The 18,565-nt window shown below is 41.2% G+C and overlaps 2 protein-coding genes across 3 annotated transcripts; one reads left to right on the top strand and one right to left on the bottom strand.

Annotated features, from left to right (window-relative positions):
- Positions 1 to 1,915: 1,915 nt before the first annotated feature.
- On the bottom strand, positions 1,916 to 8,962 carry e2f1 (E2F transcription factor 1). Its single transcript, XM_018675296.2, has 7 exons — positions 7,536 to 8,962; positions 7,104 to 7,203; positions 5,871 to 6,090; positions 5,480 to 5,632; positions 4,948 to 5,062; positions 4,597 to 4,879; positions 1,916 to 3,130 (listed from the first exon to the last, which is right to left on the bottom strand). Exons 1-7 carry the CDS (start codon positions 7,785 to 7,787, stop codon positions 2,889 to 2,891), a joined length of 1,365 nt encoding a protein of 454 aa, XP_018530812.1. The 5' UTR covers positions 7,788 to 8,962; the 3' UTR covers positions 1,916 to 2,888.
- Positions 8,963 to 9,518: 556 nt separating this feature from the next.
- znf341 (zinc finger protein 341) lies at positions 9,519 to 17,682 on the top strand. Of its 2 annotated transcripts, none has more exons than XM_018675298.1 (16): positions 9,519 to 9,586; positions 10,150 to 10,260; positions 10,667 to 10,857; positions 11,395 to 11,544; positions 11,728 to 12,045; positions 12,179 to 12,362; positions 12,605 to 12,695; positions 12,810 to 12,900; positions 13,185 to 13,371; positions 14,158 to 14,402; positions 14,822 to 15,030; positions 15,442 to 15,538; positions 15,744 to 15,876; positions 16,177 to 16,288; positions 16,538 to 16,608; positions 16,733 to 17,682. In XM_018675298.1, exons 1-16 carry the CDS (start codon positions 9,556 to 9,558, stop codon positions 17,299 to 17,301), a joined length of 2,790 nt encoding a protein of 929 aa, XP_018530814.1. In that variant the 5' UTR covers positions 9,519 to 9,555; the 3' UTR covers positions 17,302 to 17,682. The 2 variants fall into 2 exon arrangements, with proteins under 2 accessions (XP_018530814.1, XP_018530813.1); XM_018675297.1 differs by having other exon boundaries at positions 12,602 to 12,695.
- Positions 17,683 to 18,565: the final 883 nt, after the last annotated feature.

Genomic DNA, 18,565 nt, shown 5'->3' with positions numbered 1-18,565 from the left:
CTGAAAACACAGCATTCTTTCACCATGACCACACACACACACACACACACACACACACACACACACACACACACACACACACACAAATCCTGATTTGACTATTGATTTATAACACTACCCCAACAAGGCACTGCATTTATCCTGCAGATAACTGAGAACCAAAGCATGACAACTTTCACAAAGGCTGACAAAATGACCTGCTCACATTCTGTGAACAAAGTCCATCAGCTGCTGATGGAAGATGAAGGCTAAGACTGGCCCAAACTCTTCAGATGCTGTTGTAATTGTATGCTGGATTTTAAGGTTTCCACAGAGCTGAGGATACAGAAAAATGCAAGAGAACAAAAGATGGTCACAAGGCTTTCACACTTTCACACGAGAGTCCGAGGCACCCAAAGGCTACACTGATACATGTACAACCTTAGAATAACAATGTTGCCAGCAACTGCAATATTCGTAATCTAAACTGGTGTGACTGGTAAGGCCATGACATGACAAGGGTAAATAATCAAGTCAGACGTTAAGTCAGTTTGACAAATACACTGTATTTGTCATTTTCTCTTGAAATATAGTTTCTGGCATCATTAGCCAAAGCAAAGGTTGGACATGCACAAAAGGTAAGACAGGAAAATCTATTCTCCATGAGGGGAAAAAAGATGGCAAGATATAAATGTACTTACTTCTTTTCACCACTAAAGGGCACATTTAACAATGCACAGATTTACCAAGTAAAAGTCAAGTCCCTTCCTGCCAGAAAAATAAATGAAACATTTTGTACCATTTTTTCTATTCATTTTTTTTAAATAAATATCAAATTTATCAAAACAATTTGTATTTTCCCACACACATACTAAAACCCTATTCTTCAGGAATGCAAAAACATGTTAGCTTACATAACTTAGAACATGAAAAAAGACAAGTCTAACTACAACAATACAGGACAGTTTGTCATCTCACACTGAATACATGATGTGAAAACATCTGTTATTGCTGCTTAAATCAAATGGAAATCAATGTGGTTTCAACAGAAACACAACAAAGGTGTGTAGAGGCATGTGAAGCCTGGTATCACTATAGTAGAAAAACAAGAAGGAACTGATCCTTCTGGGGCTAAGATAACATGTACATACCTTTACTTGGTAAAGGGAATTGATTTAAGGCATGAACATTAACTTTCTCAACTGATCTGATGTGCATATACTGAACAATGACAGGATGTCCCTGTTGAATTCCTTTCAAGAGTTCCTCACTTCCACTTAACCCTTCCTGAAGTCATCACTGCTCTACACTGATTAGATTGGTGAAAGCAAAGATGCAGCAGTGCTTTTATTCATTAATAATGAGAAACAGACCATACTGAATACTTTCAGAAAACATGCATTAAAGAGTGAATGGTTTGTGAGCATCTATTGAACTCCTTTAACCACATTATCAGGGCTCAAGACCTGCTGCCAGCTTCGCCACGTGACCGTAACAGGTGGTTTCGGGAGTGTAAATCTACAGGCATCCGGTAAACTTTTCCCAAGTGAACCCTTGGCTGAAAAAGTTGAATGAAAAAAAACATACACCATCTTTAAGCATACACTAAACCTGTAAAAATCTAATGAATCAACCTACATGTCACCCATGAAATAGATCTAAAACAGTCACTCTCATGTTTGCATCAAAAACATTGATTTAAGACTTGCTCCGCTCCAAACACCTGAGACTATGACTAAATGCCTAGCTAACTAATAGAGAATAAGATATTCAGTATTAGTTGTTACCCGCTACCATAACTGCAGCATCGCCTGGTTTCCTGCACACAACTTTAACTGCTTATTTTAACCTCAAAACCTAATTATTTCTTAGACTGTGGAGTTGTTTTTTTACCATTATCATTTAAAATCGTCTTTTGAAGAAAAAAATGTCATGGTAACCCTTTATGTTATCATTTATTTAAAGAAAGATGAAGTCCAGTTCCCCAAAAGCATCTTAGTTCTTAGTTTGTGTTCACCTCAAGGAAACAGAGTTCAAATTAACTGAAACTGTTTATTACAAACTGTTGTTAATCTTCTGTGGGAGACCGTGGGAAATGTGCAAATCTAGTCTCTGCCTGGGATGTCACTGTCACCAACAGGGAAATCAGAGGATCCAGTTTTTCAGGTTTCCAGTGTTTTAGACACTAATTATTTTTAGGGGTAAGCCTTTTATATTTGTTTTGAGCTTACAATCAAAAAAAAAAAAGAAAAAAAAAGAGAGCGAGCGTGAAACTACACCATACCTCCAAGATGCTTTCAGAAAGCCCTGCCATGAATCTGTACTACTATTACAATAGCTCGAGCTTAAAGGTGTGGGACACAAACTTTTCCCCTGTTGGAGAAAACACTTCAGGATGAGCGGTCTAAGAAACCAGCCTTATAAGTTGTAGCATGCACACTAACCAGTGTTAAGGAAACCAGCCCAATGAGTCCATTCTCTACACACAAACACCTGCACAATCCTCTTAGATAAAACATTATCAATAACAGCAAAAACCTCACTTGATACAAAATATCAAAATAACATTCATATAAATAATTTAAATAGCTATACTAAAGCTAAAGTCTTGGTCTAAAATGTTTAAATGGCCAAAGAGAAGTGCTCATAATGTGCTGTACAATTTGGGGCACGAATCTGGGGAAGATCTTGTAGCTGGGGTGGTATTTTAGGGATAATAAACAATTACTATACAAATCATTTTCCTTCACCCCACAATTTTAAACATTAACTGTGTTTTTTTCTTTTTTTTAAACAAACAGTTGTCCATAAAATGTTGTTTTCCAGTCCTCCTTTAGAATCCACAGGGGATAGAGGGAAAGTACTAAATATAATGATTTTCCTTCGTTACTCCTCACCTCCCTTTTCATCTAAGTGTCCCCCAAAACTTGTGATAGGTCACCAAAGTCACAATCAAACAGTTCACTGATGCCTTCATGGTCCTCCAGTCCGAAGTGGTAGTCATGACTATGAGGGGGAGACAGGTTAATGAAACCGTCCAATGGGAGAGGGAGGCCCTCTCCGTTCAGGAAGTCAGAGGAGGAAAGGGGTGAGAAGTCAAAGTCGGGCATGTCTCCGAGGCTGGAGAACGGATCACCTCCAAGGAGCGACTCTGTCACACAAAGTAAAATGTGATTGAGATGGTCACAGTGGTTTGTGGTTGGTTTTAACTAATTGGCTAAAAACCTATTAATTACTCAGCTGATCGTTCAGTCAGAATCAAAGAGCTGTCAATCTTTGTCCTTTGGTCAGAATGTTTGGGAATTCTGAAAATATTCTTTTTCAAATCATTTTTTCCCACATCATTTTAAAACACAACACAGGTTATTGATTCTCACAGTACACCCAGACATTAGTGAAAAAAAAAAAAAAAAAAAAAGAGAGAGAGAAACACTGATGAAGTGATCACTATGTCCTGAAGTAATTTCATATTTTTGTGAGTGAACGTCACAAAATAATATTAGTAAAACAAGTTTTATAGTGAATAGATTTGAACTGCAATTTTTCCACAGCCATCTGACAATGTAAGCCGTTTGGTTAATCACCAAAACTTTTGTTTGGTTGATTGTCCGGGGACAGCTTGCTTTCCCAGAAGACACTAGTCAGCTAACTGACTTATTGCAGCGAGTCAAGTCCTCTCTCATAAGTATTTTCTCTGAAAGACTCTGAAAGTTAACATTTTTCAAACTTCGACGGAATTCTTGGCTGTTTGACAGATTTTACCCCCGGGTCATTTCTTGTTCTCACTCGTCATTAATTTATTTCCTCTGTAGCAGCAGAACATGTTACAGCAGCCTTCAGAAACTCCTCCAGGTTAAAATAAAACACTTTAAGGACTGACTAACTCTTAACAACACTCTATAAACAGACTGAAAGCAGATGCTAACAAAGCTACAACACTGTAAAATACTGTAGTTACACTGGCACTTGTTCTATTCAAATATCTGTTGTAATGAATTAAGGTGCAACTGTCTCGTCCTGAAATATAAGATGACTGAAATGAAAAGTAATGTAGAGTAGGGATCAGTGCTAATGTTAGCAAGTTAGGATAATTAGCTTCCACTTTCTGAGCGGAATACAAATTTAACAGCACTAGGTCCTCTCAAGTTACAAATGTTCTAAGAGAAAAACATCCTAAATCACTAACTCTTATATAACCGACACTATCATTTTTATTCCTGTGGCCATAATTTAATTCAGAAATCAATAATAAAGCTATAGAATATATAATATAATATAATCCAACTGAGGCTGGATGAGCACACTATCCACACTTTTTGCTTTTTACGCGATAAATTGTTGCCATTGGGTGAGAGCTGCTCTCATTACTGCAGAAGACCCAGCACAAGAGAAGTGGGTTATGCAGCAGGAGAGGCTTAATAAGTCTCTGTTGATTCTGTTTTCCATTGTGACTAACATAAATTCAAGTCGACCTGTTCTGCATAAAGAACAACAGATTTCGCAGCTACAGTGCTTTTAAAGATTTTGGGAAGAGTATCAATTAAACTGCCACTGAAACTTTTAACTGAGGGATTCCGATAAATGTAAATGTATTCACTGACAAATGTGAACACTCACCTGTGTCACCACCTAACACCAGTGATGAGGGCTCCTGCTGGGAGGCTGCTGTCACTGTGGACGATGTCGATGCTGGGGAGGATAAACCCACTTCTAGGGCAGTTGTGGAGGTTTTGGCTTGTGATTGGTCTGTGGGTTGCGTGGGAGGCGGGACCAGGGATGGGTCAGGATTAGGTCTTGAGGGACTACTTCCTGTCACGGGGCTACAGATGCCGGAGCTGTCCTCTGGACAGAGGAAGACATCGATTGGACCCCGCGTGCTCTTCAGTGACACCTGGTAACCCTGAGAGATGAACATGATTTTTAAAAACTTATATATGTATAATATAAACTTATTTTTAAGGCCCATACCTCGCTGGGTTCTGAAACTTGCATCTGGGTCTCTGGTGGAGCTCTGATCACCATCACCAGCTGGTCCGGGGAGTCAAATGACTTCTTCAAGTCCTGGCAGCGCACATACCCAAACGTGATGAACACAACAATTAAGGAACTACAACACAACTGCACTTGTTTCTTGCCAATACTAACAGAGTCCAAGACTGCAATGCTATTGAGTGAAGGTTTTGCTGTCTATGTCAGCTGGCAAAATTAACCAACTGATTTTTGTTTGAGGAGAAATGTGAAAAACAGCACATAAATAGATCAATACAAGAACACAGCCAGTCCCAGATATGTCTTGTCTTGGACAAGAACTTACATATGCTATACATGACCATGACATATGCAATTAGGCCTCACTGGTGCTGCTAGAATCACTTTCAGTGGTCATCATTGTGAGAACATACTACCTCACACATCTGGTGAGTCAAAGCTAATGTTGGTTTGTAACCAGCTTAGGTCTGACAGCAACAGTTAGGCCACCTGATCCTGGTCTAAAAGATATTTCTTGTTCTGCGGGTCCTCTGTGAGCAGTCGAAGCTGCAGGTTGCATTTGGAGATGAGCTCGTCCAGCTGCTCCTCAGCCTCTGTTAGATCACACACCTCCCCCTGCAACTCCTTATGGCGGGAAACCAATGCTGCGTCAAGTCGATTACCGCTGCAGGAGAAAACAGCACAAAAAAAAAAAAGAAAAAAACAGAGTGGAATATAAACATAGTAAGGAACGTTCTGCTTCATGCTTTCAGATTTGTCATTTTCCTTAGCTGTGTTTATTCTGTTTTTTCCCCACACGCCAGTTTGATGTAGACATATTTAGTCTTAGTTTGTACTCTTCTGCTTTGCACCCGTTTCCTCACAGTCATATTATTAAGTCTGGTGAAGCATTTTGAACTCACAGCCATTGGATGTTGTTCTTGGACTTCTTGGAGATGAGCTGGATTCCCTCCAGGACGTTGGTTATGTCGTAGATCCGTCTCTTCTGGACATCCAGGACCTGTGAGGCCCAGTTCAGATCCACCACACCGTCAGCTGACTGCGACAACAGGTTCAGGAAGCGTTTGGTGGTCAGGTTCAAGGAGGTGTCATAACGTGACTTCTCCGCTGTGTTTCGAGGAACTGGAAAGAAAGGGAGAGGGAACATATATGTTTAATTAATTAATATTTCTGCTAATAACCACAGAGGGTTGTTTCTTTACTCATAAAACCACACTTACAGATTTTTATATATGCAAGACCTTCCACTCTATTAGAAAACAGTAGATCTTTAGTGCTTCTTAACACACGGGTGATTCCCATCCTATATAATGCCCTTTGATAACATCATGTTTTGAGGCAGGTTATATTACACATGCATGATTCTTTTACTCTTTACATTTACTCCCAATCTGTTCCAACTGTACCATTTTTGTGTGTGGTGGAACTGCATTTCATGTTACTTTTTTAATGTCATTACAGCACAAATTACAGCTTACTGCATTAGAATTAGCTGAAAAATGAACTCCTCTCCTGGCCCAGTGTGATACTGGGATGTGCTGTGCTGCTCCAGGTGTGTCTCAGTATCAGTTGAGTATTTTAAGCCTTTCCACAGAGGACTGGTATACTGTCTGTCTGTCTGATTTTAATCCTGTGCAGATCTGATAAATTATTGCACTGTCAAATATTCCAGAAATAATATGCCATCATTGTTGAACTGAGCAGAGGTCTCTTGATTTTTCTCTTGACCTGGGAAAGATGTGGAATGTGCAATGGCTACAATGTGTTCTTGTTTTCTTTTTGGTGCATGAAGTGAAGTGTGATTCCCATAAGCAACCATTCAATTTTCCTCCCTTATGCTTTGAACTCCTGCACCACAACAATTGATCAAAGTCAACGGGAAGGAGAAAACAGCATGAATTAATTAATAAATGATAACACCCACTGTCTTCCTGGAAGCTTAAAACGTATGCTTTATCACTTGAACAGACCAATAGTTTTAATTTAGTGTGAATTAGTTCTGCTAGTAGTCAGTCTAGTGAAGACAAAGACAGGTTGGCAGATTGCAGCTACGAGTATGATGGATGGATGGAGCGCTCACTCACAGCTGTGAAAATCAGCAGATTAAGAAGTGAGTATGTTTAGTGTGTGTGTACCTCTGGGAGGGGCAGGTGTGGAGGGTGGTGCTTGGCCTATGGACGGTCGGGTGGTGCTGACATACTGATGATCGCTATCCAGGTCTAACTTTCTTTTTACCTGAGGAAATACAAATGGTTGCAGAAAAAACATTGACTTATAACAAAAAAAAGAAACTACCATAATAATTAAGTACATGCAATTCTATACTCTATGTATTAAGAAGAGGAAATGAAAGTGAACATGACTCAAAAAGAAACCCCCTACTGAACGGAAAGCAACTCTTCCAGCAACAAGTGGATGCTATGCAGGCAGAAGCACGTTCATGTAAACATTTCAAAATATTATGTCAAGGGACAGCTCCTCAGCTAACCACTTCCCTTCTTGCTCTTTCACTTTCTCCCACATCTGTCTCTGGGTCTTCTACCCGCACCACAACCCTCTCTCCTCACCGGGGGTCTTCCCAGAGCTGGTCGTCTCTTGTCCTGGAGCCCCACGTCAGCAGGGCCCTGAGGTGTGGCAAAAAGCAGGATTTCCCCAGTGCTGGTGGGGGCGGCAGCTGGGTGGAGTCCCTCATTGCTGGGGCTGGTGATGATCACTATCTGGTGGTCCTCGCCCAGGTCAATACTCCCAGAGTTCAGCAGAGTCTCAAAGTCGGCCAACAGATCCTCCGATGTCTGCCCCGTTATCAGAGTCTCTGACATTGCAGTGTGTCACTGAGTATCCCTTTCCTCGACTTTGGGGGTTTTGGGGGGGTGGGGTCACAAACTAAGATGCTGCGGTCAGACAGAGGATCAACGCCTACTTGCATTTGCTGTACTCAGTGAATTTACGGAACAATGGTGAAACCTCCTGAAAGTTTTCTTGCAGGTGTTCACAGGCAGCTCTAACATCTCCATACAACGTCTCTCTTTCTCTGTTATCTTTCTTTTCATATATAATCAAGTAAATACACATATTTTAACTGACAATATAACTTTAACAGATAACTATTGCAAACGACGCGCTAAACCAATTTTAGATTTATAGTGAAACGGCAAGACAGGATGTTCTGCCAAACAGGAAATTTGGCAAATAAAATAATATTGCTAAATGCATACCAACTCGGCGCCTTGAGGCTCAGTCGCTGATATGTTATCAAAGAAAGTCATACATTGACCGTGGCAGTAATAAACGTTTTAGGTTAGCGAGCTAGCACAAGAGCGAGCTAATCTTTTGTTTTCATCTCTCCTGTCAGTACAGTAGAGCCGCGAGGCCTGGCCACACTGCCCTCAACACAGCTACCGACCCTGCTAACGAGCTAGCTTCTGTCCTAACAACACAGACTGACACAAGTTCACAAACAACCCGGTGCAGCCGCTGAACTAGCTATTTGCGGCTATAAAACTGTATTATTTACCCTTACGCCTGAGATGGGGCGTAGTTAAAAGGCTATTAAAACTTTATAGCAGCTTTCCAGAAGTAAGCTATCGAAATAAAATATCCACTATTCAAGAGGCATCTTCATAACTGACAAGCATCTTTGAGACTACACGTATGAAAGCGACACTTAGGTCAGCGGAGTATACACGGAAATCGTTTAATATGAAAATATATAGCAGATTAGCATGCTAGCTAAGTTATTAGCCGCAGTTCTTCAACCCCCTCGTTTTGTTGGGGCACGCAGGAAGCAGTCCGACAAAACTGGAAATAAAAGGAAATAAAGCGGTGAAATACACACGCATCCTTTAAATGAGAGGCTCCTGGTCCTTTGGTTGTTCACATCGGGAGTGGTCCGCGTATAAAAACGCCGTCCCGACCCCGTTATCGGCTGTTATTGTTGTTATTGTCCCAGCTGATCTACATCTAAACAAGGCTTGGACGGTTTTCGCGCGAAATCTTTTTTGCCGCGAAAGGGGCACGTGCGCCAATTCGACGGTTACCATTGGTCGAGAAGCTTCACTTTCCGCAGGGCGGGACTGGCGGACTCTGATTGGTGCAAGAGATTGTCTGTCATATTACCGAGCGTAGATTCGTCGATCGGAAGGTGTGTTCAAGTTCCACGGAGAAAAACATAAACTTACTGCCATCGCTTTCACTTTGTTTTATTACTTAAAATTAAGTGACTAAAATTAAGGATTGTTTATACTTGTTGTTCCCAGTTCAAAATACAGTTTTGTGACATTACTGAATTAAAAAATTACACTTGTCAAGTTTTATGTTTTTTGTGTTTCATGTAGGAAAATGGTTATTGGATAAATTAAAACCTCAACTAGCACGCTTTGAGGCCACAGACAAACAAGCTGTACTCCCAGCCAGTTTATATTATTTTTACCATCGGCAGTGTATTGTAAACATGAATTAGGCACATGTCTGCCTCAGCTCTTCAGTTTAAGAGTTTTTAAGCATCTTTTCTAAATATTTGAAGGGAGCGGACCTTAACAGGCAGCCTCTATTAATCGAGCGACTATCGCGCAGCAGGAGAGCTACAAGATGGCGCAGGCAATATTTGAAGTGCTTGAAGGTATGAATACTTTGTTATTGATCGCGTTATTACAACTAGAATAAAATGTGGATGTGTATTTTAAGCAACGCCAATATACCGGGCCTATTTCGATGTACAGAAAATGTAAATGTAAATGCGTATATTCCTCATGACAATCAAAACATCCCACAGAAGGGAGAGTGCCTGTGACTGTAAACAAACAAAAACAGACAGATTTTTGTTTACACCTTATGGACAGCTTATGACTGTAAGTTGTTCACATCATATTGTAGTCAGGCAGTTAAATGATGTGGGCCTCCTCCTGCTATTCAGACTGTATGTTACATCTTTGTAGCAGGCCCCTTTGATGAAAACACATTGTAGTATTTCTGCAGTATACCTGAAAGGATTAATAGTGTCTCTGTGATCATTCCTCTGTAGAAATGTCCTTCCCTCTTTACCTTGAACCCCAAAGAGACTTAAAAACAACATTCATGTTTTCAGATTTCAGTGAAGCATACAACCACAGAGTACCCAGAATTCAATGGTGCTTGTGACTTATTACACTGTTTCTCCACCATCCTCTTCTTCTTCCACTTGAGGCATGGACAACCAGACAGTGTTGGCGGTCCAGTCTCTGCTGGATGGCCAAGGCGGAGTTCCTGACCCAAACAACCAGAATGTCTCTGGGACGCCCACTATCCAGTCTATGGGTATGTACAAGAAATACAGTACAGCTAAGTCATAACAAAACAAACAGAAGAATAAAAAGCTTGGAATCTGAGAAGTATCCTTGCTTTATGTAACCAAGTAGAACCACAAAATATACAATGGTATTTGAAGTGGGTTTGTAAAGGAATACCATCTTTAGCTCAGTATCAGTTTAACACAAAAATATAATGATGGCACTGCTTTGTTTCGCAGCATAAAATGCATCATCTTCACTTGTACAGCAAAACTAGCAATACATTATGTGAACACAGTAATGTCATGAAAATAGATATTGTTTGTATGAAAATGGTCATGACTGCGGTGTACAGCAGACTAGACGTCTTATTTCTTCTCTCCATTGTTTTCTGCTGCTGTCGCCTCAAATGTCCATGTTTGTCCTTCCTCCAGACGACGAGGACGTGTTCCTGTGTGGGAAGTGTAAAAAACAGTTCAATTCTTTGCCAGCCTTCATGACACACAAGAGGGAGCAGTGCCAGTCTAGCGCCCCCTCCCTGTCTACGGTGTCCTTGGCCTCCACTAATGCCTACACACCGGTCCCGTCAATCAGTTCTGGACCACAGACTCCTGCCAACAGACAGGTGAGGGCAGAGATGTTCTTTTATGTGGGTGGCTACTAAAATGTTAGATGTTCTTTGCTCTTTAATAGTGAATCAACAAGTAAAGAAAGAATTTGTTTTAGGTTAGATCATACATTTTGTGGTTACACTTACAGTATATAAAGGCTTATACAGGTTTATAATGAACAGAGAACAAGCTGGTCAAATAATTGGTACTGAAAACAAATAGATGACAAAAATAAGCAGTAAAACATAAAAAAACTGAATAAATACATTTTGCAGATACTTGGAAGTGACAGAAAGATTATAAAAACAACTGTAAAAAAAGAATTTCTAATCAAAAAGGTCTAGCTGCAGCTGCTTAAAGAAATTGAAATTGCATTGAAAATAAAAATGAAGACAGTGCAGTAACTTAAATTCTGTCTTTTGAGGCCAAGAACAATAGTTATGATGAATAACTGTGATGACAGTCATGCATTTTCTGATTGTTTCTGGATCAAGACTGCAAATACCAACTTATATTTTACATTTGTGTATTACTCTGCTCTGATACACCAGGTGTCCACCTACATCACAGTCCCTCCCTCCCCTCTGACACACACTCTGGTCCAAGGCAACGTGCTGGTCAGTGACGACGTTCTCATGTCTGCTATCTCAGCCTTCACCTCCATCGACCAGCCCATGGCCACCATGCAGACGCCTATACAGGTAAACTTAAGTCATAATCTCTAGCATTTTCATCCAAAAAAAATCAATTTTCATATCATTATTGTCTTCACAAATTATATTGTATTGCCACTTTTGGCATACAGGATGTGATGATGAACTTAAAGTCATCAAAATAACCAATTGTGTCGCTCTGTTATCATATCTGTTTGTTTTGTATTGCAGAGTAACTTGAGCATGCACACAGCTGGTGTATCCTACCTTCAGCACCATCACCACCACCACCACCACCATCATCATCAACAGCAACAGCCACAATCCACCCACTCACTGCCCTCAGGCCAAACACCGGCCCACCCCCTCCCTGCTGGCCAGCCTGCCCAGCAGCCACTCTCCTCTCAAGTCCCAGCGAGCCACAGCAACTCAGTAGTCCAGGTGTACAGCACACTGCCCCACATGGCAGGGGTTGGTGGTGGCGGCGGCGGCGGCGGTGGTGGTGCAGAGATCCACACCCTGGGTCTGCAGCCGTTTCATCCTGTACAAGTGAGTAAAGGTTGTTGCTTGATTACAATCTCAGTGTCAAATATGTCAAACACTGTTTAATTCCCAGTAGTTATATGCACAGAAGAAAAGCAGTCTTAAGACAAATAGCACTGAGCTTGAATGTGTCTCTCAGGTGCCCAGTCAGTGTGTGGAGAGCCAGTCATTCACTACCCCCCCTGTCTACAGCCCCGGGAAACAGGGCACCAAAACAAAGACCTGCAGTATCACCACCAACCTGACAGAGCTGGGCGATTTTGAAAAGGTCATCATTCCCAAACGACCAAGGAGTAGCAAAAAGAGCCCTGATGGAGCAACAGGTCTGTCGCTCTGTAATAGAAACACTACACTTCTCTGTTCTAAAACTCTACCAAGGATATTGTGTACATGCATACTTCTGTTAGGTCTATTTAATATGAACAAATACTGATTAGTTTTAAAACTCATTAGCTACAGTCATAAGTAATGAGACTGCACACGATAACATAATGACCGTGGATGCGAAGTGTGTGATGGTGATCATAGGATAAATATTCATCCACTGAATTTCACTCCACAGCAGAGCAGCTGAAAGGAAAAGGTCCAAAGCTGAAGTGTAATTACTGTGACAAAATCTTCTCAAAAAACTTTGATCTTCAGCAGCACATTAGAAGGTGAGTTAGCAGCCAGCACGGAAGACTGTACTCATCCATAAATATCCAGTGGAAAGTAACCCAGGTTACTTCCAGTCATGACTTAATGACTCATATCCATTTTTCCTTTTACAGCCACACAGGAGAGAAACCCTTTCAGTGTATTGTCTGTGGCCGGGCCTTTGCCCAGAAGTCCAACGTGAAGAAACACATGCAGACACACAAGGTTCACACAACCCTCTACAGCTTTTTCATCCTAATGTTCTAGTTCTGAATGGTCCAAAAATACCTGTAGTAGTTTATAATGTTTTGAGTTATATAGTAATTTTAAATGGAATGAATTATCATGATGCAGCTATTGACTGGGATTTCAGATAATGGATTTCTGATTTGTTGTAGAACATAACTGAAAGTGTTTCAGGAAGCACCTCCACTTTGAACCGTGAAGTGATTACTTGCATAACACGTGAACGCAATATAAAAGTAACAATCAGTGTCTTTATCATAAAGGTATGGCCTATGGGTGTAGCCAGCACAGTGTCAAGATTACCAGTCACAGTTAAGGTGGTCCCAGTGTCATCCAACGAGGAGGAGGGGGGCAGGGAGCAGCAGCAGCAGCAGCAGGGTGAACATGAGGAGGAGGGGCCTCAGCAACAGACCAGTCAAACACAAGCAGAGGAAGAGGTAGCTCAATCAGGTAATGTCTGTGAAATAATGCACCATGTAAATCATATTGATCGCATTATGACCACAAGAAGTCTCAAAGCTTTGAACATAATTCCAGCAGTTGTCAGTGCTCCGCAGCTTTTTAGCATGGTCACACAGATAGCTTTTGATGATGATGAGTAGGAAGAGGCCTTAAACATACAGTTTCATAATTTTATAAAACACTGAAAAATGTTTGCAGGTAGCAGATGATAGCTGTAGCTGACTGTCTCTCATCTGTACTTCCACTTTCCCGCTTGCAGTAAGTAAAACCATAACAATGAATTCAAATGCTAAGAATGCCTGCAGTGCTGAGGGGAGCTACAGATCTGGGTGATAACCTTCTGAGGCAGCTCTGCTCACATTACTCATAGTTATTTGAGTTATTTTGAATATGATGTTTTTGATTAGAGCAGCTTTAATTGGCAATCAGAAAAATAGGCAATGTTCACAAAACGTAACAAAACATTCATAATAAACAGACCTCAGTCATTTTTTGTTTATATTGTAGGTTAAAGTCTGCAGGTGAAATAATATAATGTGAAGTTTCCAGTTGTAACTAATGAACCAGTTATCATTATGTAGCGGTGTGCTCATGCTTTCCTGTCTCATGGCCAGCAGTCCGCCAACAGTTTTAATGGTTTCAGTGGTGGTCACATTCTCATGAGTTTAAGGTCACCATTAATGCTGATCACAGCTGTAAAAGTACAAATGGTTACTGATCCAGAATCAGATTTATGGCTCCAACCCTTATAGTAAATACAATACTTGATTACAGAAGCTGGAGGGGATTTGGAGGAGAGTGTGATGGAGGTTCAGGCTGATCCGGAGGGCAGTCAGGGTGAAGCCGTGCAGAACGGGCATCCTCAGGCACAGATACACTCCAACCAGAGCCAACAGTGCCAGGCTCAGACCAAACAGATTGTTGTGATTGACAGCTCCTACCAGTGCCAGTTCTGCGCCAGCAAGTTCAAGACATACTTCCAGCTCAAGTCCCACCTGACCCAGCACAAAGGGGAGCAGGTGAGTACACGTGGGGTGTGCATGCATGGGTGGCTCGCTTAGAGGGCACAGAGACTGCCCTTGTTTATGATAGTCGTGTGTGATATGTCTGAAGAAGGGTTTCTGTTTCCTTTGTGGGACACTATTACAATAAAAATGTTAAATACATCAAAATATGTAACAGTGACCACTGTACTTTGTTTTTATTAGAGCTTTTCTGCTGTTTGACAATGTAGCTCAAAGAACAGATTATTATTACAAGAAGCTTTTGACAAAAATAAAATGGGGATGGTGCTCACAGTCATGAATTACCTTTCTTAAAGGTCTGATATGCAAGATTTGAAAACCCTACAAGTAATAATATGTCTGTAAGTTTCTGTACACTCAAGAATAAACAGGGATAAAACATCTATGAAAACTGGATATCTGCTTCCCTGCAGGTTTATAAGTGTGTGCTGAAGTCCTGCTCCCAGACTTTCCAGAAGCTGGATCAGTTTTTGGAGCATATCAGGACGCACCAGGAGCAGCTGACCTACCGCTGCCACCTCTGCAGTAAGGTGTTCCCCTCGCTGTTTGAACTGGGGGTCCACCAGTACTCCCACAGCTTCTGCCCACAGCAGAACACACGCAAAGAAACCACCATCTACAGGTTAGCTCAACCACTCGTTCTTGTGTATTGATTACATATTAGTTCTAGCAAAACACAGGGAAAATAGTCTCCAGTAAATGCACTATTTACTCCTGTTAATGTAACATGTGCTAAAAACTATAGCACTAACCTTATCCTTCAAAATTCTGGCAATGGGGAAAGTCAAAACAAGTGTCTTGTAATGTTTGAATTAAGCTGAGCATGAAGGACATAAAAGGTTACATATGTTTTCTTCTTCTTCTCTGCTGCTCATATCATAGAAACAAACATCATCGTCCCTGCATTTTGTCCTCATTCTATGTTCATACTTGTCTGGTATGACTGGTATGTTATTGGTCGGTTGGTACAGTAAGTCATACGCACTTGAAGCAAAAACCACCACTTTTTGTTTTTTCTGACTTTTCACCTCAGGTGTGTGAAGTGTCAGAGCAGATATTCTACCCAGGAGGCACTGGAACAACATCTTCTGACTGCCTCACACAACTTTCCCTGCCCACACTGTCAAAAGGTACAATACACACTACACACAACTACACACCTCTGGAATCTGTAAAGGTGTCTTCATGTAAAGAGCCAGCGTGGTCAGCTATTACTGTGGTGATACTTGGACCGTAGTAGCCACGTGTAGTTCACTAGTTCAGGTTTGAGATGTTTGGTTTTCATGTCACATGTTAAGGCGTCGGTGTCTGATCTTATGTCTGTCTGGCCGTCAGGTGTTTCCATGTGAAAGGTACTTTAGACGCCACCTCCCCACTCATGGAGCTGGAGGGAGGTTCAAGTGTCAGATCTGTAAGAAGGCCTTCAAGACTGAGCACTACCTCAAACTCCACACACGTATTCACTCAGGTCTGAAAAACTTATTTTGCAGGAAAACTGTTCTGTTCATGATGTTTGAGTTTTTGTGGGGAGCACACTGGGGCTGTCACAGCTCAAGCTAATAACCCAGTTCTGGTCTGCCACACTAGAAACTGGGACCTAATGTTAAAATAAAGAGTAAACTCTGAGCTCACTGATTAATGGTAATTAATGTAAAATTGATGTTAATGAATCTCAAACGTGTTAGCACTTGAATGCTTTGGAAGGCGATGCGATCACAATATTTCTGCCAGAGCAAAGTGAAGCTTTGATGCTGATTCCATTCCCCAGGTGAAAAGCCGTATAAATGCTCCCTCTGTGAGGCGACATTCAACAGGAAGGACAAAGTGAAGCGGCACATGCTCATCCATGAACCTTTTAAGAAATACAAGTGTCCCTTCAGGTGAGGCTCTCCAATGGAAAAGCCCTGTTAGCTCAAGTCACTGAAATAGTCCCTCTCATTTCACCCATTCTTCTTCACTTCGCTGTTTGATTAACTCACTCAACTTTTACCTTTTCCCTCTCACTTGTGCTTCTATGTCACCTTTATTTTGGTTTTGTTTTTTCTTTCGATTCTTTCCTTTCAGACTCGTAATTTTCAATGTAAAGTTTTTCATTTCATTTTATGATAACTGTTGTGTTTTTTCATCAGGACACATGTAGGCTGCACCAAAGAATTTAACAGACCAGACAAACTCAAAGCTCACATCCTGTCACATTCTGGTGAGTAAATAATGGCAGTAATAATTTGTATACAAACAAAGGTGACAGAATATTGTTTGTGATGATTTGATAAGTCATAAATGGCATTATTACATCAATTGTTCTAATCTCCTCTATCCTCCAGGTATCAAACCCTACAAGTGTCTATTTTGTCAGAAGGCGTTCAGCCGCAGGGCTCACATGCTCGAGCATCAGCAGTCCCACACAGACAACTACCGCTTCAGATGCTCCACCTGCAACAAGGGATTCACCAGACAGAGCTATTATAGAGACCACAAATGTCCCGCAGCAGGGAATGGGACAGGAACTGAAGGAGGAGAGGCTGGAGAGGCAGAGGAAGATGAGGTTGTAGGAGTATCAATGGTAGAGGAGAAGGATGGAGAGGATGACGGGAGAAGAGGCAGGTTCACAAGAGAAGCAACAAGCCTGGGGACTGGGAGAGATGACAGAGAGGAGGACGAAAGGTTGAAGGGCAGCCACGAGCAGGTGGACAGACACAGGGAGGAGGAGGGGATGGAGGAGGAGGGGGAGCAGAGGAGGACTGATGAGGGATGTCGGGCTGCAATGTCCATCACCATCATTGAAGGGCAGACGGGAAGAGAGGAGGAGGAGGACGGGGTGGAGCATGGCAGCGGGGCACTGGAGCAGATTCAGAGCAATGACCAAAACTGTTTGCAGCAGCCATGTTTGTAGTTTTAAGTATAATCTTTGTATGAATGTTTCCTAGACATGGATCAGCTAACAAACTCAGTTATCTACAGTGAGAGTCTGGGAAATTATTTCATTATTTGTTTTAAATTAAAACACTATTTATATTATATACAGTCATTTTACTTCATTTTCTGTTAATGAAAATGATTTGTGGGATATGTTACCTGGTAGATCTACACTGCAGAGATAACCAGCGAACCATTTCCATGTTCTTTAGTACAAGTTTTGTGCAACTTAAACCACAGTGCTCAAATGGCAACATTTTCTCTACTTTCATGTAGCAAAAAGTAAATTATTTTAAGTTTGCTCATGTCTCAAAGAATATTTGTGTCCTTTGAGTAAAATTCCACCTCCAAAACTTTACTATTGTGTATTATCAGTTGTTCAGTTTCTGCTTTAGTGTCATATCACAGTAGGTGATAGCTGTCTGAGACTACTTAAGTGGGATCACCCAAAGAAGAGCTATATGCATATGATGACAACAACACAGGGAGCCTAATTGTATTAAAATGTGTATGGCTGTAATGAGGTTTGATATTGCGCTCCTATATTTAGTATTAGTACCAATGTTTTCATCCAACAAAGAAAAACTCTTATAGACGTCAGGCTCTTTACAGCACAGAAGTTCTATGTGAGTCTAAGTGCACAGCATCAACACACTGAAATATCCATCCATCCATCCATTATCTATACTGCTTATCCATTAAGGGTTGTTGGGGGGGCTGGAACCTATCCCAGCTGTCATTGGGCGAGAGGTGGGGTACAGCCTGTACAGAGCCAGTCCATCAGTCCACCATTGTGTGAACAACCATTCACACTCACATTCACACCTACAGGCAATTTAGAGTTATCAATTATCCTAAGCTTCATGTCTTTGGGAGGAAGCCGGAGTACCTGGAGAGGCACAGGAAGAACATGCAAACTCCACACAGAAAACCGAACCGGGAACCTTCTTGCTGTGAGGCGACAGTGCTAACCACTGTACCACTGTGCCGCACCCACACTGAAATAAATATATTTAATTAATAAATAATCAATAGAAGTTTACACCAATTAATAATGAAATGAAAAAATAATATTTAAATAGATGTTTAGAATTAATAGCAAAAATAAATGATTGTCATATTATTTCTACATTTATTCAATTCTCTATTTCTGTGTCTGTCTATTAATAAGGCAGTGGTACTAACTTTTAACTGTCATGTAGCATTGGTGAACCAGGCAAACCAGGGAGCTCACAACTAGC

Source organism: Lates calcarifer, linkage group LG6 (assembly GCF_001640805.2).
Source record: "Lates calcarifer isolate ASB-BC8 linkage group LG6, TLL_Latcal_v3, whole genome shotgun sequence".
In the NCBI taxonomy this organism is placed as follows: Eukaryota; Metazoa; Chordata; class Actinopteri; family Centropomidae; genus Lates; species Lates calcarifer.
The sequence above is the reverse complement of the archived record's forward strand: the minus strand, read 5'-3'. Positions and strand labels throughout refer to the sequence as shown.